The sequence below is a fragment of the Prionailurus viverrinus genome, chromosome B4 (genome assembly GCF_022837055.1).
Source record: "Prionailurus viverrinus isolate Anna chromosome B4, UM_Priviv_1.0, whole genome shotgun sequence".
NCBI lineage: Eukaryota > Metazoa > Chordata > Mammalia > Carnivora > Felidae > Prionailurus > Prionailurus viverrinus.
The window spans coordinates 109044917-109066706 of record NC_062567.1 but is presented as its reverse complement, the minus strand read 5'-3'; the positions used below and the strand labels follow the sequence as shown (position 1 = coordinate 109066706).

The following is a 21790-nucleotide window of genomic DNA, read 5'->3' as shown; positions in this document are numbered from 1 at the left end:
GTTTTGCCTAAGAGCCTACATGGTGAAGGATTCTGTATTCTATGTTAGCTTCTACCCTTATAATCCTTAGGGAGTTGTTTTGGGGTTTTTTTTCCTCTAAGTTGCCAGAGATATTATTATCTTATTGCCAGAGATATTAGAGGTCTTTGAATCCAGAGTCATATTTTACAAATGAGGAACATGAAAAAAAAAAAAAAATCAAGAGATTTTGAGAGTCAGTGATGTTAGTTAGTGATAAAACTAAAATATAAGCCTGATGACTTCTGTTGTGTTTTCCTGTATTACATTTATTCTTAAGGCCTGTTGATGTGTAAAATTAAAGAATGATTATTTTTCATTGTTTATTTTTGGTAATGTTTATTTTTGAGAGAGAAAGAGAGAGACAGAGCATGAGCCTGGGAGAAGCAGAGAAAAAAGGAGACACAGAATCTAAACAGGCTCCAGGCTCTGAGGTGTGTCAGCACAGAGCCTGATGTGGGGCTCAAACTCGTGAACAGCGAGATCAGGACCCGAGCCGAAGTCAGACGCTCAACCGACTGAGCCACCCAGTTGCCCAGAATGATTGTATTTTTAAAGCAAATTAATGAACTGTCTATGGTGATCTATAAAGGATAGGGTTTTTTTGTGTTTTTTTTTTTAAGGAACCGATAAAATCCTTAAAATTTGTCTAATCCGACTCCCGCATTTAACTGTCAAGGAATAAATCTGAGATAAACTATTTATTGAAGATCACATGGCTAATCAACAGTAGGCCCAGAAGTAGCACCACATGTACTAGGGAGGATTGAATTTGCACACAAGTAGGACATGTTCTGAGAATGAAGAGGATTGGTACAGGTGAGGGCACTATTTGAAATGGGGAGCTGGGTGTCAACTTGGGAGGCTCTTGTAACAGTAACTGTGATAGCCTGACCTGAGGTTAATGAGAAATGAAACAGAAGGGATGATGGGAAGATTCACAGGCGGCCTTCTAAAATGTCACGTGAGAGGAAGCAAGAGTACCACAGCTTGCCTCCAAAAGTATGCCAGTTCTTTTACATTGGATTTCCAGGTTTTTATTCTTAATTTTCTAGTATTCTTTATAGAATTTACAAAATTGCCTGTAGGACAGTTGTTTACTTGTGTTTATTAGATCGAATTATACCAGAATTTGGAACAAGCAGAAGGTTGCCTATTTGTCTTCTATTATCATTTTCAGATGTTAGTGGAGGGCTAACATTTTATACAGTGTAAGGAGATTTCTGCTGATTTAACTGTGTAATAACTTGGCAGCTATAATTTTTCAGTTCTTTGTGAATTTTATATTTTGATTGATTGAACATGGCTTCACTGAAACCAGAGTCACTGTGACAAGAATCAGCTAAGTGAGAATCACAACTTCCAGGTGTATATTTAAATTTAACTATTACCTTTTGAAGATTGGCAAACATGTGCCTAAAAAGCTTATTGCAAAACATCCTACCACTAAAAATCAGAGTAATTACATATGTATGCATTTATAAACACCATTATAAAAGGGTAGCGTTCCCAATTACAACAGACTTAACTTCTTCAGAAATATCTTGGGATTTTGTACGTACACCTTCAAAATCCTGCTCTACCAAGAACATTCTGTTTAGCCTTTTCTTTACATGGGTGTAGTTGTAATTCATTTCAAATAGACAGAAATATTCTTGGATATGTAAGTATGGTGTATTTAAGTATAACGTATACTCATTTTACTTATTCCTTGCTATACCTCTAAGAAACTATAATTATTAACCAAATAAAAATCCGTAGTTTTTCCAAGGAAGGGAAGCAATCAAATCATACCTTAACCACCGTAGACTGTCTGGACCATGATATTTGGCAACCTGAGATGGTATTCTTGCCATTTTGCCATATATACTGCATGGACTTTTATGTACATCCAGCTCATTTACAAAGTGCTTATTAGCTCTTCAGGTTGATGTTGTTTAACTGAACGTTGGTCCTTTTCTATTTTAACAGAGATTGCTAGTAAGCTTTATGTCGACTCAGGTCCCTAACACACCATGTGTACCACAAAAACTCTGTAAATTTTCCATGGTTAAGAAAAGACTGAAATAACTTTGCAGAGTCCCTTATCGTAATGTGGGTGGGAAAGTTTTTCTGCATTTATTTCCCTATTCCAAAAATGTAATAAAAAACATAAAATGCATTTATTTTTAAATTTATTCTCATGATGCCATCTCTCACTGCTGTTCTTGGCTTTTTAAATTTAGATTTTTAAAGGCAGTTATTCAGTTAGCCGTGGGGATATGACCAGAACAAAAACTGTTTACTTTGCCTGAGCACATTAACTGCCATCATCTGATTACCTGTGGTAAGGAGGAACAGAACATAAATAATTGAAATCTGCCAAAAGCCTGAACTGTCAGAAGAAAGAAATTGTCTTTTACATGTAGAAGTTCCTCATTAAATACTATTTCACTATCTTGAACTTCATTTCTTGTTTCCCTTGCCTTTTCACTGGCAGAGAAGCTAATAATTAGTGAAATATTCAGAATAGAGATTTTTTTTTAAAAAGCAAGAAAACCAAAGGCCTAAAAAATTCACATTGGAGAAGTTCCCCAGTAATTAATAGACAAATATAAGTTTATAACTTCTGGAATAAGTACATATGCTTTATGACTTTATTTAACAAATAACCTCAGTGTATTGACTTGGCCTATTAGATGGTGATAGGGGCTATGGAACCTGTCCTCCACATGCTTGTAAACTAGGAGATCAAGGGGCGCCTGGGTGGCGCAGTCGGTTAAGCGTCCGACTTCAGCCAGGTCACGATCTCGCGGTCCGTGAGTTCGAGCCCCGCGTCAGGCTCTGGGCTGATGGCTCGGAGCCTGGAGCCTGTTTCCGATTCTGTGTCTCCCTCTCTCTCTGCCCCTCCCCCGTTCATGCTCTGTCTCTCTCTGTCCCAAAAATAAATAAACGTTGAAAAAAAAAATTAAAAAAAAAAAACAAAACTAGGAGATCAAGGAAATCTGTGATAACTATAAAGAAGACTGTTGAGAGTTCAGAAAAAAGAGCTGGTTTTGAAAGCTACTTAAAATTCACAAAAATATTGCAGTAGAGAGATGAGAAGTCTTTTAATTAGTAAGGAAAGATGCAGGGATGTGGATGTACAAGTTGGAGAACAGTACCCTTTGGAGAGGGTTGGAGAATATGCCCTTTGTCTCCAGACAGGACTGGATTGAATCTTTGTCTTGCCACTTAATAGTTGTGTAACTTTGGGAAAATAGGAATAATAATGCCTAACATCTTGCAAGATTGTTGTAAGGGATTGTCAGAATACAGTCAGTGTTCCCATCTTTGTTCCCAGGCTTTCTATAATGGAATTTTATGTTAGAGTAGTGGATGAAAGTTTGAAAGGTTGGTTGATCTCAAGGTGAAGACCTTGGACTTAATCCAGTAGGCAATGCAGAATCAAAGGTTTTTGAGCCATGAGACAATTATGATAACATTCACATTTTAGGAAGATTAAAACTGATTTCAGGATGAACTGCAAAGACAGAGACTAGCTGGGAGGCTGTTGCAGTAATGTAGACTGGCTGGGATGAAAGCTGGCTTTAGGTACAGGTTTGGGGTTGGGTGTGGTAAATGGGACATTTGTTTTTCTCAGAGAAATGTCAATAATGATCACTGTAATAATTTTATAACTAAAAATAATGTGCATTCCTTGAACCCCCATGAATTCCAGGCAGTGTGCAAAGCACTTTACATTTATTTGTAGGCTTATTTGACTCTCATTGTTTTTTATCAACTGCAGGTACTATTATCCTCATTTTATGGGTGAGGAATTGAGGTATTATGATTTGCCCAATATCACATGGCGATAAATGAGTGGTGGAGTGAGCTTTGAATTCATATAACATGGATTACAGAGTTTAAACCTTAAACATAAGAATTTAGGCTTTATTTAATATCTTATTGAGTTTATCTTGTTACATACTAGATATTAAAGACAATATGACTAAAATTTGAAATATGAAAGTGGGAGGAAAAAATCCATAATGAATTTTCTGTCATAGGTACTCATGTAATGGAAGGCTCTGGAAGAATGGTAGTTACTGCTGTAGGTGTTAATTCTCAGACTGGAATTATCTTTACCTTACTTGGAGCTGGAGGTGAAGAGGAAGAGAAGAAAGATGAAAAGAAAAAGGAAAAGAAAAGTAAGATAAGCAATTTTCTTTGAGAATCAGTATTTGGAAATAAGGGAACTGGTTATAAGGACTGGTACAAAAATTTCACTTCTCTTAGGAAGTTCTGATATGAAAAGTTATACAAAAAGTTAATTACGCACTGTAGTGCTTTCGAGTGGAGTGGAGTCCTCTCCATTTCTCAGTTTTTCTTGTTGACTTTACAGTCGATCAGGGGCCTTTAGTGACTATGTCAGTCCCCTTTACCATAGCCAGACAAATTCACCATCTTCTTGAACACTTTCATTGGCTTTGTTCTGTTTATTCTTTAGTTTTAGCATCTTTCTATTATCTGACCAGCAAAATGAATTAAACTCTAACTTCCTATTTGGTTATATTTTCTGCAAATTCATTGATAGCTTTTGGCCTCAGTGAGCTTTTAATCTATTTCAGGTTTTCTACTCTTCACATTTCCCAGTCCATAATTAAGTAGCTGGTTTTTGGATATAAGGTGAAGACTTTACTTTGACACCTGTTACGTCTATTTTGTTACATTTAGTCCAAAGTGTTAGATAGGAAGTTTTTAGAAATTTGATCTTGACCCATTGTATCTGCTTGCTATCCCTACAAGTGATCTATCCTCAGCAAAAATTGATAACCATAGTTTATGCACAAGGATCTCACAAGTAATAACTCCGTCGTATGTAAGGAGACAGCTCAGAATTACTTAGCTGGGGGCATGTCACTTTTTTGAAAAAGCCCTCCCCAGCCTGCTTCTAAGTATCTGCTGTACTACCCTTTTCTCCCACTCCAGATTGCTCCTCTACAGGTTTTTCTCTTCAGGTTGACAGCAGTTTACTGTGGCTTAACCACTTGGATTTGTTTAATTTTACCTAAGATAGTAAGCCCATATTTCTCTCTTTCACACAAGCGCTTTGAGTTCTTCTAAAATAAAAACCTTGCTAAAACCTTGGCTTGCTGTAACTAAAACCATGTTTTTGATATTTGGATGTTTTGTTCTTTGGGTTTTGTCTTCAGTTTTGAAATTTTTAGTTCAAACAAAAGTGTATCTGAAAAGTGGTGACTGCAAATGAACGTAACAAGACCCTCCTCGTAAGTTCTCCTGTCCCCAGTCCTCATGGCAGCCCTCGCTGTACCTCCCTAGGTTTAAGGTAGACTGGAAGGCAGCTTAAATGTTGCCATTTACTGAATGCTATGTGCATTATCTCCTTAATACTCCCAGCCATATGACAGAAAGACATTGTTCTTTTTATTGATGAGTAACCTGAGGCTTAAAGAGGTTAAGTACTTACTCCAGGTCAAAGATCTAGTAAGTGGCAGATCAGACCTGCTTATTTGGCTCAAGAGTCTGTGCTCTTAACCATACACTGTACCGCATCCTAATTTATAGGAGTCTGAGGTCAGTGGACCCTGTTTGAAAAGGAAGGGAAGTTTGTATCATGACTTTGTTTATAATTCACCCCACAGTGTCTTTTCCAATAAACGCTATTTTTTCTGAGATCTTTTACCTCTTTTTTTTTGTTAATCCAATCAAAAATATTCCCAGGAATGAACATCTAACTCATTGTGTATCATTTTTTATTCTTTTGTTTTCTTCATTTGTGTTACTCATTTGTTTTCTTCACAGAACAGGACATTTTTCTATCTGTGGACTTCAGCCCTTCTTCCATTCCCTTGACGGCTTTGGCCGTTACTCAAAAGCGGTTCAGGGTAATATGTCTGTGTTTCCTTCCTAGTCTGGAATGTAGCCGTCTGGTATCTCTCCAGATTCAGAGCTCGTTGAAAGTAGCTAGATATTCTCTTACTGTCTCCTCATCTATCTTGAGCATCTGTTCCTTTCTATTTGTTCCACGTTTCCCAGTTTCAAGATCACTCTTCTAGATAGAAAAGTTGGAAGAAAAATTAGCCGAATGGCTCTGCCTCCTCTTTGCCATTTTCAGTATTCCACTCCCTGCTCCGAACAGTAGACTCATTCCCTTCTTGATGATTTTCTTGCTGCAGACATCATCATCTTTCTGTTCTGTCCAAATTTAAGCTAACTTGGGGAATCCCCGTCACTGGTGGCCTCACTGGCCTATTCTTTACATGCACATTCCGGGTTTACTTACTTGCATCTCCTCTGTCTTGTATACCTGGTGTTTGCTGTCCTCTTCCTCACAGCTCTCTCGTGTGCCTGTTGTCTTGATGGCATTGCTCCCTCCCCCTCTACCCCTGCTGTTTTCTACTTTCTGAGAATTATATGTGTGTTTAGTTTGAAACCTCTTGTACTATTTCTGGGTTCATTAGAGCATATAAAGGAGTAAAGTCTTACAGAGAATCCAAACAAGAATAGGTGCCCCAAAATGTATTGGGGTACTTCCGGTTGAGCCTGGGGAGTGATTGACCCAGCGGGTCATTATAGGCCAAATGCTTTCTAATCTGTACCAGCACACACCGTGGTGTAACAGTTCCGTTACACAGATGTGAACTGCCTTCGCATAATTTAGCATGGCTGCCTTTATTTCTTTTGGAAAGCTTTAATTCCCATTTTGTTCCTACAGATAAGAAACAAGATGGAGCTATTGAGAATCGCAACAAAGGTGAGTTCGCAAGGATTAAAAGTACAGTTAGCTTGTTTTCATTGTATCCAAAAATGTATCTACCGTGGACTGTATTTATCCAAAAGTAGGAGACGGGTAGCAAGGGCAATCAGTTTATGTTAACTTGGGTTATTAACACCTCTTCCTGCCAGTGCCTTAGTCATGCTGCCTTTACAATGGTAATAAGATTTTAACTGTGATTTGTGGTAGTAAACTTAGAAAAATCCAGATGTGAGGTAACTCTCAGCTTAAGCAAGTATTAAGTCAAGTATTTTAGCATTGGTTACTATATTATTGCCAGGAAAACTGTAAGAAACAAAGTATACAACTTAAATGGTTTTTTGCATTTATTTAGATTTGTAAACACACATACGTTTCTCTATCTGTGTGGTTATACATAACATTCTCCATTATGGTCACACGTGGGCAGGTTTTATAGTGTTTGGGATAAGTCTTATCAAACACAACACAGGGGAAGAGAAATGGTTTGGTGTTTAGTTCTTGGTTTAAGGACTATGTTTCTTCTTATGCCTCATCCCTGTTACCGGCACAACATTCTCAAGTCTGGTATGAAGACTTGCAACCTAGTGTCACTATTGTCTTATTTTCTCTGGCGTACATTTGTCTGTATGCCAGAGAAAGTAAGACATACAACCCTGCATACACAAAGCTGAATGTTTAAATCTTTTCTAGTTCCTATATGAAACTGATTTGTTTCAAAATTGTTTCAAAATATTAGTAGTTATGGGTGCCTTTAAAATGTAGTGAGGTTATATTTGCTCTTAAATGTAGCAAAAGCCCAGGATGGTGCAGCCATGGAAATGCAGCCTTTGAAGAGTGAAGAAGGTGGAGATGGTGATGAAAAAGACAAAAAGAAAGCAAATTTGCCAAAAAAGGAAAAATCTGTCTTACAAGGGAAGCTTACAAAGCTGGCTGTTCAGATTGGCAAAGCAGGTATGATAAACAAGAAAATATGGTGTTTTGCTTTTAAAATATATTGGCTTTATGCTTGAAAATCGTCTTTTGACCCACTTAAGGCTACAAATCATTGCTTTTGTGAGTGGAAGGGGAGCTAAAAAGTATTTTCACTTTTATCCACAATATACCAGGTCTTTTGAGTTCTTGCAGATCCTCACAATATCATGGCAGTTTGGGGGGCTCTTACCCCATCTCACGTGGAAGGAGGTGTCCTCTGTCAACCAGCTAATAAGTGGTCGGGTTAGGATTAGTACCCGAGTCTGCCCAGTTTATTCAGAAGCCCATGCTCTCATCTCTGAATTTCTCAGGATTTCTGGAAGCAATAGAGAGAGGGCTGTTAAGATACTCAGTACAGGTACCCAGCTACATTTTAATAAAAAGAAATTTCACCACCCATTTTCTCATCTTTTTACTGACTATGAAAAAAAATTAGGTATATATTTTTCTAAAACTTACAGCTTAGTTAAATTGAATGGATTAGTTGGAGCACCATCCTGCTGAAGCTGAAATTTACTAAATTACTATCTTCACTAGAAAACACCTGTTACGATTTTGTTTTTTTAATTTTTTTAATGTTTATTTTTGAGAGGAAGAGAGAGACAGAGAGACAGAGTGTGAGCAGGGGAAGGTACAGAGAGAGAGGGAGACACAGAATCCAAAGCAGGCTCCAGGCTGTGAGCTGTCAGCACAGAGCCCGACGCGGGGCTCGAACCCACAAGCTGTGAGATCATGACCTGAGCTGAAGTTGGATGTATAACTGACTGAGCCACCCAGGCACCCCTAGAAAACACCTGTTACACTCTTTAGGGGGAGAAAAAGCGGAAGCAGAGCTTTTAGCTAAAAACAGAGCATGCCCTCCAACAGTATCATCTGTATGAAAGATCACATGTGGATAAATCAGCATATATTATTAAAATCACTTAAATTCTATAATTCTGCTTCTTAGGAGTATGTCGGAAAAAGTGAGGTTTTTGCTTCTGTTCTCAATAAGTTTGTTTTCCGATAGCAAATATTTGCTTTCTGTAACATATAGCTGTATGGTAATACTGACTCCATGTTGGGGAAAAGGGTGGATTTTAGATGGTGGTGATATAGGTAGCAGACACTGGGCTGGATTATCAGATGCAGATATGTGGATTTGTCTTATCTTTTAGTATTCATTTGTAAAAGGCTACATAGTCCACAAAATAGGGAAATGGTTTGTAAAACATGATTAGCTCTTGGTTTTTTAACTTAATGAAGCACTAAGGATAGATGAAAAAAATAATTCAGAGAATGTATTTTTTTAATAAAAAATAGGGTTGAATGTTTAATTCCAAGTCTCCCCATTGATCAGACTTTTACCAGCTTCTCTTTCAGCATTAAGCAGTTGGCAGCATGTAAACTGCCCGCTTATTTAAGCTTTTGGTGTTTCCTTGTCATTGCCTGTTATTTTGTCTTAGCTTTAGTAGAAGGCTGAAGATACAATTAAGTCTAGGAAAGAATCATAAATGCTTTTCTACCAGTTCTCCCGGGGACAGGGCTAGACTTGGAAGCAGAAATTAAATCTGACAATGCTGAATGATGAGTTAGGTATAAGAAAAAACAAAACAAAAAGGTAACAGTTTATCAAAGAACTTAAAGTAAGTATTATCTAACCCATGGTAATTCTTCCAGTGGCTAATATGTAATTGGCAATGGGTAGTGTCTGGACTACTGAAATAATCACAACTTTTCTTTTCTTTTCTTTTCTTTTCTTTTCTTTTCTTTTCTTTTTTTTTTTTTTTTTTTTTTTTTATATACTGAAAGGTTTGTTGATGTCTGCCATCACAGTTATCATTCTAGTGTTATATTTTGTAATTGATACGTTCTGGGTTCAGAAGAGACCATGGCTTGCCGAGTGCACGCCAATTTATATACAATATTTTGTGAAGTTCTTCATTATTGGAGTTACAGTTTTAGTGGTCGCCGTGCCAGAAGGCCTTCCACTTGCAGTCACCATCTCCCTGGCTTATTCTGTCAAGGTAAGCAGAAAAGAGCTAAGTACACTTACTAAGTTTAAAGCCTTAGTTGGTAGAGAAAATTCACATCAGGTTACTCTTTTTCCTGGTTCTGAAAGTAGGAGCTTTCCATAAATTTAGTTTCCTTTAGAAATGTTGTCACAGGTTTCCTCCTCCCCTCGTGCCCCTCCCCCACCCCCCTCTCCCTTTCCCACTCCCCAAGGTGAAGGTCTCTGTTCATCAAGACTTCTGTATTTCCTCCCAGGGCAGCCTGGACACGACACCCAGTGCAACCCTGCTAGGCAAAGTTCTAGTTTAATTTTCACTGTATGATAGTTATGTTGCAAGTCACATTGCCTCCTTTTTCCCATCTGTAAAATTCAAGTGTTTGTCATTCACCTGTGGGACAAGAGCCAAGAGGCTTCTCTCCAAGTCCAAGCTTCTAAGGCCTCCTTGTTTCCACTCTTCTGCCCTCATCACAACACAGCCGAGCTTCCACACAGTAGGCAGACCCCTTTTAAAATATAATCCAGCCGTGTTATTTCCTTGCGTAAAACTCCAGTGGCTTCTCGTCACACTTAGAAAAATCCAAGCTCACCGTGGCCTGCAGGCCCCAGGCAGTGTGGCCCTGCTGACCCCTCGGTGCTCATCTTGTACCTCTGTCCCTCTGGTCCAGCGTCACCAGCCCCCCTGTAGTTTGTCACATACTTCAGGGCCCAGTCGTTCTTCCCGTGGATCATCTGCTCTTACTTTATTCAGGTGTCTCCTGGTGTCACCTCTGGAAGCTCGATTCTTGTTTTCCAGGTAGAATTCTAAACCTGAGCTTTGACACCTTTGCCAACTACTATTTACTAAAGTCATCATCTGGTTGACAATTATTAATTTATTTTTATTAGTTTTATATCTTAAATGGAAATGGTGGATTGGATTTTTAGAAAGGTTTAGTTTGGATAATTTTGATCTTTCAAAATGACTTTGCAGGTAAAATTATACTTAATGGAAGAATGCTTCTGTTGTCAATTTTCTGATGTTAATTAGCTCTTCTCCTTAAGCAGTAGTGATGATGATGAGCAACAGAAGAAACAGTTTCAGCTTTAGCGCTCTGATCTTCAGTATTCCAGCATGCTTTGCAATAAGCCTATTAGGATAAGAATATTTTGCTTACTGTTTGGGTTTATTTTCTTTTCAGCCATTTAACATCTTCCGTTTCAAAAATAAAATAGTAAACGTTTTCAGGGTGATGAAGTGTAATCATCTATTTGTCCTGTTTTTTGATATTTTGAAATAATTGGGGTAAATAAGTTTTAGATGATCATTTTATCAGTACTGCCAGTTCATTTTGATAGTCACCAATAACATTAATTTTTCAGTTGATCAAAAGATGTAGGTAGAATTTACATTTCTTTAATAGAAAATGAGTAAGAGCATTGTAACTACTGTTCTTTAGGCTTTTATTAACGGTTTAGCCCAAATGTTACCAATTACTGCTCTTTTTCACGGAGCTGTGTCGTATTTATGGATGCTTTGTTAGTACTTTGCAAAGTGAAACAACTTTTTTTCACTGTAGAACTTAGTTTTTTTAGTATTAATACTTGCATCAATATTAATGCAAATCGTAAGTAATTTCAGAGGGTACACCTTTTTCTTCCCCATTTTTATTTCTTCCAGGAACCAATTCTTGCAGTATCTAGCATGTTAGCAGTCACAGAACATACTTGGTAAAACAGCTCTGTGTGGTTTTTAACCCATTCTTCATTTTTGAGAATGAAATATCAAGCATTTTAATTCGAATGCCTTTTGGGGCTACTGTGAAAACTCTTGGTTGTTTAGAAAGTGTGTGTTTTTGTTCGTGTAAATTAGAGGAGGAGATTATCCTAAGATGAGAATACCAGGTGTCTAGTATATGGAAAGGATAAAAAAAGACCCACTCTGGTTTTGATCTGTTATGTCAATCTATCAGAGTTAAAAGAAGGGAAAAAAAAAAATGAGACAACTGTGTGCCCACAGGCTCTGTATTTTAACTGATAAAGCTACTTTTTCCTTGGTGATTTGTTTTCCACTTTGTAAGGAGACTTAATCCTTAAATGTACTATATTTTTGACAAGGTTGTAAGTACCTTTGTACTTGGGAATACAAATTGTCAATGCTCTTATAATGTGAAGACACTTACAGAGGCTGTTGGGGGCATATAGTCAACATGATTTGCATATGAGTACAGGTATCTGTATTCATTTACCAGATTATGTTATATAGTGGTAAAAAAAAAAAAAAGATTGAAACCACAGAAAACTGGTATGCTCTTTAGTTTTATTTGAATAGGTCAAATATACTAAAATTCTTCCAGTTGGTGCTTTATACTGTGTATTTGTATGTAGCTGGGAGTTTTTGTTCTTATTTTAAAGCATTTTACAATTTTGTGTAATGAGGTGATTAGTTTTGTATGTAGCTTAACTAGGTTTTTGTTTTTGTTCTTTTTTGTCACCATAGAAAATGATGAAAGACAATAACTTAGTAAGGCATCTGGATGCTTGTGAAACCATGGGAAACGCTACAGCTATTTGTTCAGATAAAACAGGGACATTGACAATGAACAGGATGACAGTTGTTCAAGCTTACATAAATGAAAAACATTATAAAAAGATTCCTGAACCAGAAGCTATTCCACCAAATATTTTGTCCTATCTTGTAACAGGGATTTCTGTGAATTGTGCTTATACATCAAAAATATTGGTAAGGTTTCTTTAATAATTAATTTATATATGAAAATTAATTTTTAAATGTGTAATGATTAGACTATATGTAGCTCTTCAGACCTACCCTTATTATATATAAATTGAAGAACTGAATTATGTTATGTTTTTAAAAGTCATGTGTTCAGTTAATATAAGTTTCTTTGATACAATTTGTATTATGAGTAAGATCTGTTGATGGACTTATATCTTCTATTTACTTGTATTTTCCTCCTATGTTTTGAATGTCCCATGTTTAGAAACTGTCAAGACTTATAACCAGAGCAAGTTATTAATTTTAAATTCTTACTAAGCCTATTTTGTGAAAGTCCAGATTATCTTACTGTAGAATTTTCTAGAGAAAATTTTGAAGCCAGATTTCAACTGAGTATGTTTTTATATATGCTTGCCATATGCTCTCTTTGCTTTCTCAGTAGATCCTACCCCTGAGGTCATCCTTAGACCTTTTGAAACTAACTCAGTAAAGTAATTCTAGACTTTGTGCTGCCTTAAAATAAAATATTTTTAACTTTGCAAGTTAAAAGTGTTATTTACAACATGAAGTATGAAATTGCTTGAGTTGGTATGTGTTCTATTGATTTATGGAGGAAGACCATGAACAAAATTGATATTGCAAGTTGTCTAGTGAAGATATGCATGAATTAGATTATTGGACTGAAAAGTTATGGGATCTTGGTTCTAGATCTAGCTTTGCCTTTTACTAGCTAAAAGTCCGAGCTTCACTTTCTTCAATTGTTAAGTAAAGACTATCACATCTGCCCTTATTAGTGCAGTGGCAATTATATAAGGTGGTATTTGGGAAGATACTATGAAGAAGTAAAGCTTTTATGTATGTTTAAGGCAACAGTGCTCTATTTTAATGCATTACTTTTATTTTAAGTTAAAAAACTTGTAAAGTAGACCGAATTTGAGTTAATGTAAATGTTCAATGAAAACAGGAAGAGAAAAGGAAAGGAATTAAAATTTATGAAATCCCACTATGTGTCAAGAACCAACTGTAAGCTTTACATGCCTTATCTCACTTAATTCTTGGGTCATAAGTGCACCTGTTTTCCAGATGCTGAAGCCAAGGACCACAGCAGTGGGGTAACTTGCCAAAAATTCACATAGCTAGTAACTGGCAGGGCTGAGATTGGAATTCATGTCATTCTTGCCCCAGAGATCCTTTCTACTGTACCTTTTTGTGTCCCTCTTTGAAATGCTGCTATTAGAAGTTTCCTATATAATTTTGTTTTAGAATGTCGCATTCTATTTTACATTATAAATTAAACTGTCATAGAGAAACAAGATGATACTAGCTTCTAAACCTTTTTCTCTTATAGCCACCAGAGAAAGAGGGTGGATTACCTCGTCATGTTGGTAATAAAACTGAATGTGCCTTGTTGGGACTTCTTTTGGATTTAAAACGAGATTATCAGGATGTTAGAAATGAAATCCCAGAAGAAGCACTGTACAAAGTCTACACCTTCAATTCTGTTAGGAAGTCCATGAGTACTGTCCTGAAAAATTCAGATGGAAGTTATCGAATATTCAGCAAGGGTGCATCTGAGATAATTCTGAAAAAGTAAGAGTAAAATGCTTAGATGAATAAATTGCTCACTATAGTTGCTTTATGGAATACCTACTATGTTGCTATTGTTGCTATTTCATTTTTTTGTGAACATCAGGCATTTGATAGGACCTCAGAGCTTTCCAGTATATTTTAACGGTATCTAGATACTTGCCCATGGTGTTCTGCCATTTTCATACTTCAGCTTCTTTTATTTCATAGTATTTTTCTATAGGGAAACTCTGCCCATCACTTTCAATCTGGTGGACTTTATAAAGTAAACCTTGCTCTTTGTTTTTAGACATGTTGATTCCGTGGTTATAGAGGATCATGAAAAATAAAAGCCTCCTGGGAAGAAAAACTCAAGTTTACATCTTCAACACAGCATTGTAGATAGTGAACTCGAAAAATGTGATGGATGAATTATAGATTAGTTTTTAGAACAGCAAAGCATTAAAACTAGTAGATCTTGAGAATTCTCCAATCAGGTTTTGTATTTATGCTGCTGCATTGTCATATTTAAATATCTCCTGTCATTTTGAGTCATTATCTTTCTTTTTTATTGTCCTTTTACAGAGCAGTAGTTTCAGTTTTGACATTACACATTATGTATAATTTCTCTGGTGTTTATATGTTATTACAGGTGTTGAAATTATTTTGGTTTCCTTTATTCCAGAGAGAAGTAGAGAATTTAAAACCAATTTAAAAGCAGCTTTGGAAAATTAAAGCTCATTTGAAATTATAACATTTAAAAAATTTTTACTTTTAATTTGCTTATGTGTAGATTATAATTCAGCATTAACCTTAATGAATACTTGACAGATTGTACTCTAACAAGTTTAAGAGACAGGTCTGTAAATAAATCACTGAAAAGGCAGCATATGACAGATAGGTACAGTTTTAGGATGAGTTCATACTCTTACGAAGGATGTGACACTTCGTTATTTTTTTAAGAAATCTCAGAAGTAGGATTAACTTTAAGAGTCTTTTATTCCAAACATGTGGCACTTTAGAAAGGTTTTGGCGTAAAGTAAGAGCACAAAGGGAAAGGAAGCCACATCAAAGGGAAGGAGGTGGGAATATGCTGGCCATATTGGGGAGGTATCTGGGTACACAGTTCAGCTGGGTAATAATGGGCTTTGTGACACACACGCCACGTAGAGCTTTCTTCCCTTAACTGTACACTTGGTTATCTGATTTCAGTATGAAAGTTTAGAAATCTGTCTCATCCATGGCTTGCTGAATACCAGATAGGTGGTACAGGGAGGTTTTTGAATCAAAACCGATCAGGCTTTTTGACCACCAACTCTGCAACGGTGAAATAAAATGATGCATGTGAACCATCTAGCTAGGAGTCTGATAGATAATAAGTATACAGTAACTAGTCCTACAGTGATATTTACATTTTGTCATGGGGCTCTTACACCTTAGGCTGAGCAGTAAAAAGGAAGTGGGCCAGATGATGTAACTGGAGTATGTTTTCCATCATCAAGGAGTAAGGTGGGTTGGGGGGGAAAGAAAGGATGCACTGGAGACATATTAATTAAAAAGCTATTACAATAGCTGTAGCTCAAAGTAAGAGCCTGAAGAAGGCAGTAGCAGGGGGAACAGAAAGAAGAGGCACCATTCAGGAGGTACCATTCAGGAGACTGTTACAAGGACAAACAGAGGAGACTCAGGAGCTGATCATATATAAGTGGCGAGGAAAAAGGAAGTGTTCAGGTGAGATTTAAGATTTACATTGAAATTACTGGGCTGACGTTGATGTTAATATTGAAAAGGCAGCGTTTAGACTTGCATGCAGTAGATTTAGGTGTTGGTACAGCATCTGAATGGAGTTCCCGAGCAGTGATGGAGAGCTTTGGAAAACCATCAAAACAGAAGATGTGGATTTGACAGTCACCTGCCTAGAACAGGAGGAGGTCGCATCACCAAGGGAGAGGAGCAGAGAAAGGAGTCATGAAAAATAAACTTTAAATAGGGAAGTACATAGTGTGACCTTTATTTACTACATAATTAAAAGTTTGTAGTTAGTGTCACTGAAATTGAAACTATTTTGGCATTATCTCTCTCCCTCCAATAGAATGCTTATTTTAACAACAAGTTATTTTTTTTCTTTCATGGTTAAAACAATATAGGTGATGAAACAACATCTCAGGTAAGGGGTTGATTGAACTTGGCTTTTTACTTTAAAAGAAGAATATTTGTGAATTTTTTTGTTAAAGTTAATGCCTCATTCTGTACCAGAATGGACAGGTGTATCGTGTATTCTCTTCTGCCACTAGGGGTTCTTTGCAAAAATGTAAAAGCCTTGCGTTTCCAAAAGAGAAGGTTTAGAGAATATCTAGAGTAACTGATAAAGTGGAGAACTATCAAATGAGAACCATAAAAATTTAGAACTGTTTTTGTAAAGGGGAGGGTGAAAAGTGAATGTAATTTAAGTCTGTAGAAATGCAGCATACATAATTTCTCTAAATTCCAGTTGTCAGATCCCATGATTTCTAGCCCTTCCCATTCACTTAAGTGGCATTAACCATTATTTTTGTTAATTATTGATGTTTGGATTCAACATTTCCTTTTAGGTGTTTCAAAATCTTGAGTGCTAATGGTGAGGCAAAAGTGTTCAGACCAAGGGACCGTGATGATATTGTAAAAACAGTGATTGAACCGATGGCTTCAGAAGGCTTGAGAACCATATGTCTTGCGTTCAGAGATTTCCCAGCAGGAGAACCAGAACCCGAGTGGGATAATGAAAATGATATTGTCACCGGCCTTACGTGCATTGCTGTTGTGGGGATTGAAGACCCTGTGAGACCCGAGGTGGTGAACCGTTCCGTGCTCTGCATGTGCAGAATCTCTCAACCCCAGGGCATCTAGGCACTGACTACAGCCACTTTTCTAGTAACCTTCTTGGTGTTTGTGATTTAATTTTTTTTTCTGTGTCAGTCCAAAAGGTGAAGAAAATATAGTGCTTGTGATGCATATGCTACCTATGTATAGTTTTTTTCTTTTTAAGTTTATTTATTTTGAGTGAGAGAGAGAGAGAGAGATGGCAGGGATGGGCAGAGAGAGAAAGGGAGAGAGAGGATCCCAAGCAGAGGATCCCTCTGCTGACAGCACAGTGCCCGATGTGGGGCTTGACCTTACACACCACGAGATCATGACCTGAGCTGAAATCAAGAGTCAGATGCTTAACCGACTGAGCCACCCAGGCGCCGCCCCCCACCCCCATGTACAGTTTTTAATTAGACCGCTTCCCTTGAGGATCTTATGTACTGATAGCACCATAACCTAACACAGTACCTTGAACTCAGTAGGTTTTTCCAGTCATATTTATGTTGAATAATAGATGCATTAAATTATGTGCTTTCATAGTTTGTAGACCACCACTGCTCAATAGAACTTTCTTGTGATGATAGAAGTTTTCTAGATGTTGTTCAACACAGTAGCCACTCACCCATGGGACTTACGAGTTTTTGAAGTATGGCTAGTACAACTGAAAAACAGAATTTTTAAGCTTTATTTAATTTGAATGGAAGCATCTTGTTACCATACTGGACAGCATGCATCTCTAGACTTTGTTTCTCTTCTTTTTATTTTAAAGTTTATTGAGCAACTGCTGTGTGCCAGTCACTATGCTAGGGTACTATAGCCATAAAGATTTTTGAGATTTGTTCCCTGGCCTCAAAGAAGTCACTCTTGGGTGGGAATGAGCAAACACGTAAACAGCATGAGCCCCAACTTTGTCTAAAGCAATAGCATCTTTTTATTGAATTCTTACTGTGTGCCAGATACTATGCCACCTGCTTTACATGTATTATTTCATGTTCACCTCTATTAATTATTACTCTAATTTGACAGATGAAAAAAAGTCAAGGTGTGTAGAGGTTAGCTCTAGACCATAGAACTAGTATGTTCAAATTTTGGCTTTGTCTAAAACACATGTTCTTAAAAGATCACTATGCCATATATATATATATTCTTTAATATTGAAAATGTTTCTTTTTTAAAAGTGTATTTATTTTGAGAAGGGTGTGTGTGTGGGGAGAGAGAGAGAGAGAGAGAGAGAGAGAGAGAGAGAGAGAGAAAACATGAGCGGGGGAAGGGCAGAGAACGAGGGGGAGAGAGAGAATCCCAAGCAGGCTCCTCACTGTCAGCAGCACCCAATGTGTAGAACCAAGTACTTCTTTAGGAACTAGAAATACTGCAGTAAACAAAATTGTCATGAAGTTTATATTCTAGAGAAGTAAGGAGGCCAAACAGACAAAATAATAGGTACTTACTATGCCAAGAGAAAATACATACTGTGAGGAATAAGGCTTGGTCCCCACCCTCAAAGGCTTTATATTCTGACTGGCATGTGGGGGTAGTTGGGAGGGTGATATCAGATAAGACAACTACAAGTGAAAAGAGCTACAAGGGATAGGCACAGGGTGATGAAATAGGTAACTGAGAGAGACCACGTTAAGAATGTCTGAAGATAAGACATTTGTATTGAGATCTGATGGCTGAAAGTGAGCCCGCCATTTTAATAGTTGTGAGAAGAATATTCCAGGCAAACGGAACCAAAAATACAGAGAGGCCTGATGGTGAGAAAGTCTTAGCCATTTCAAAGATAGAAAGGAGGCCAGTATGGCCAGAAGTATGGACAAGAAGGGGCAGGTAGGATTATCTTTGGTCTTATAAAGACAATAAGGGTTCTGAATTGTATTCTGAAACTCACTGGGAAGTAATTCAGGCTGGGAAGTGACATGATTTGTGTTGTTGAGAGACTATCTTGGGTACTGTGTAAGAAACAGAGGAGGTGAAACAGGGAAGCCGGAAGATTATTGCAGTGATTGCAGGCAAGAGATGGTCATGCTTAGCACTTCACATAGTGTGGCAGGGCAGATGAAAAGAAAAGGATGATTTCAAAGTAAATGGAGGTAGAACCAATAGGAATGAATCTGTTGGGTTGGGATATACTGTTTTTGACATTGTTGAGGTGTCTGAAACATCCAAATGTATGTCATGTGGGCATTTGGACCTAGTAGCCTGAAAGTGGCCTAGGCTGGGATATCCACATGAGGGGTTCCCAGAGATCTCCTGGGGAAAGTATAGCTCTACAATTAGATGCCCTATAGAGGACAGTCTGCTTGCATAACTGGGTGATGGTACTACCGGTGGAATAAGAGAATCAGAAACAGCCTATATAGAGATCAAGGTAAATTCCATTTGGGGTTTTAGAGTTTCAAATGCTTATGAAATATACAGGTGGGTAATGTTTCCCAACCTTTGGTCAAAGGGAAACCAAAGTTTTATACATGGATTTATGCCTTAAATCTTACCTAAATGTAGTATTAAATCAGGTGTCTACAACTTTTGTCCTTTGGAAAATATATGGCTTTTATCATGCTCTTGGCATTGAGGTTGATGGGAGAGTTTCATCTTTTTTTAAACATGTAAGTGGCACTTAATTTTTTTAGTATCACCAAATGAGATGGGTACTTTCAGACTAAAGTGAGACAACGTGATATACAACAGCTTTCTCTTGGTGGGTATTCTGGACTGTGCATTTCTGATATAGAGAATTTTGATAAATTAGGTATCTAGAATAAATCCAGCTTTATTGCATTTGCATAGGTTCTTGAACGTGGTAATTGGCTTCTGTTCAGTTTCCTATCTCTAAAAGTGGAGGTAGTTTGTCAGCTTTGAGTGGAAGTATTTGGTGTGGTTAGTGGGCCATCAATAAATGTTAGTTTGTCCTTGTTAAATATTGTTTGCCACATCTTTTTAACCTGAGAGCAGCTTCTTCCTCTTATTCATTGTCTCCCTATTTCAAATGATCTTGGGATAGCACCCAATCAGTGAGTTCTTGGGTAGACAATCTTGAGTTATTTTTTTATCTCCAATAAGATATCCAAATATATATTACATTTATACAGCAAACCAATGTTTTCAAAATCAAATTTTGATTTCTTTTTTAAATAGAGGTATGCACTATACAAAGACACAATTTTGTGTAGATAGAGGTATGCACTATACAAAGACACAATTTTGTGTAGATAAGCCATGAAAGCTGCTTCCAGAGACATTACATTTAAACTGTATTTATAAAAGAAATCATAAACTGTCAGCCTGCAAACCAAATTTAGCCTCAGTCAAATTTTCCTTGGACCGTGTGTGTGTGTGTGTGTGTGTGTGTGTGTGTGTATGTATGTTTAAAGAGTTATGTATTGAGAGAGCATACACAAATCGAGGTTTCTGTTTTCTCTTGAAGTTGTAGGTTCTATCAATATTAGATGCTTACTCCACCATAGTGAAAACAGGCTGGAGCGGAATCTCTCTCTCATGAGGCATTAGTTTGGGGTTTGTAACTGTGAGAGTGTTTTCCTCATTTATGTTACCCACATGGCTCTGTAGGCATTTGCATTTGCATCTGCATCCTCTGCTCTAGAGGGATCAGTATGGATTTCCTGTTAGAGAAGAGTAGGGAAGGATTTTGTAGGCAAAAGGAATTGCTAGAAGCAGAGACACAGAAACAACATATAGATTATTCATCCATCAAGATGTGTAGTAGAGGAGAATTGTAGATAAACTGGAAAACTATTCTGAGGCTCAAGTGTGATACTTTATTATACTAAGAACTTTGTGGTTTATAGTATAATAGTAGAGGAATCGTCACATAATTTTAAGAAAATCTATTAGAAGAATAATTCTATCAAGTCTATCAGATGTTTTACAGGAGGAACAAACGTAGACAAGGATACCAGGTAGAGGGAACAAGGTGCAGGGAAGGTTTGAGGTAGAATCCACAAGATTCCCTGTCCTTTAAAGATGGATAGGATAAAGGAGATGGAAGACGTCATGATGATGGCCCTTAGGTTTCTGTTAGATACATAGGTTTAAGAAACATCGTCCCCTTTTTGGACACCCAAATTCCAATGTCCACTTCTCTGATGGAATTATGAACCCAGCACTCACCATGAGGTGGGAGAAAAATGTAAATTTGAAAGTTATTAGCACATACATGACAGTTGAAGTTACAAGAGTAGGTAAAGTCATCCTTAGAAGATAAGGAGTGGGGGGAGCGGGGGGCAGGAAGTGAGCCACCCATACTATACTCTCAAGAATACATCAGCATTTTACTGTGGTGTGGTCTGGGCAGTAAACCCAGAAAGGTAGAAAGCCAACCAGAAAAGAACTGCATAATGGTTGGGGAGGGGGAGCATTTTAAGAAGGCTTTGGTAAATAAATAATGCAAACATAAAATAGAATCACAACTGAAAATGAAGCCTGAACTAGGACTGTGGCAGTAGAAGAGGAAAGAAGAGATTATTGGGAACAATTGAAGAAATACTGAATATATTGAGATGAAATTTAAATTTTCATTATCTGTGGGACGATGCAGTAATGCATTATGCAGTGGGTCCCCCCCCCCCCGGAAATATTAATTTTCTTTCATAATATGATTTTTTTTTCTGTGTAAACCAGGTACCAGAAGCAATAAGGAAGTGTCAGAGGGCTGGAATTACTGTGCGGATGGTCACTGGTGATAATATTAATACCGCTCGGGCTATTGCTACCAAATGTGGTATTTTACATCCTGGGGAAGATTTTCTATGCTTAGAAGGTAAAGATTTCAACAGAAGAATACGAAATGAAAAAGGAGAGGTAAGGATTGTTTTTTGTTTTTTGGTTTTTTTTATGTTGATAAATTTTTCATACATTAGGAATTTCATTCAACAAATAACATACTGAATATGCACCATGTGTTAGGTATCACCATGAATAAATG

The 21790-nt window shown here is 37.2% G+C and overlaps 1 protein-coding gene across 4 annotated transcripts in view; it reads left to right on the top strand.

Moving 5' to 3' along the window:
* Positions 1 to 21790, top strand: part of ATP2B1 (ATPase plasma membrane Ca2+ transporting 1) — a 133736-nt gene that overhangs the window by 86337 nt on the left and 25609 nt on the right. For all 4 annotated transcript variants that reach the window (XM_047865816.1, XM_047865817.1, XM_047865819.1 and 1 more), the window contains exons 6-13: positions 4050 to 4190; positions 6719 to 6757; positions 7550 to 7711; positions 9524 to 9738; positions 12202 to 12444; positions 13787 to 14028; positions 16596 to 16833; positions 21487 to 21666. In XM_047865816.1, the coding sequence (XP_047721772.1) occupies positions 4050 to 4190; positions 6719 to 6757; positions 7550 to 7711; positions 9524 to 9738; positions 12202 to 12444; positions 13787 to 14028; positions 16596 to 16833; positions 21487 to 21666 (1460 nt within the window). The remainder of the gene's footprint in view (positions 1 to 4049; positions 4191 to 6718; positions 6758 to 7549; positions 7712 to 9523; positions 9739 to 12201; positions 12445 to 13786; positions 14029 to 16595; positions 16834 to 21486; positions 21667 to 21790) is intronic.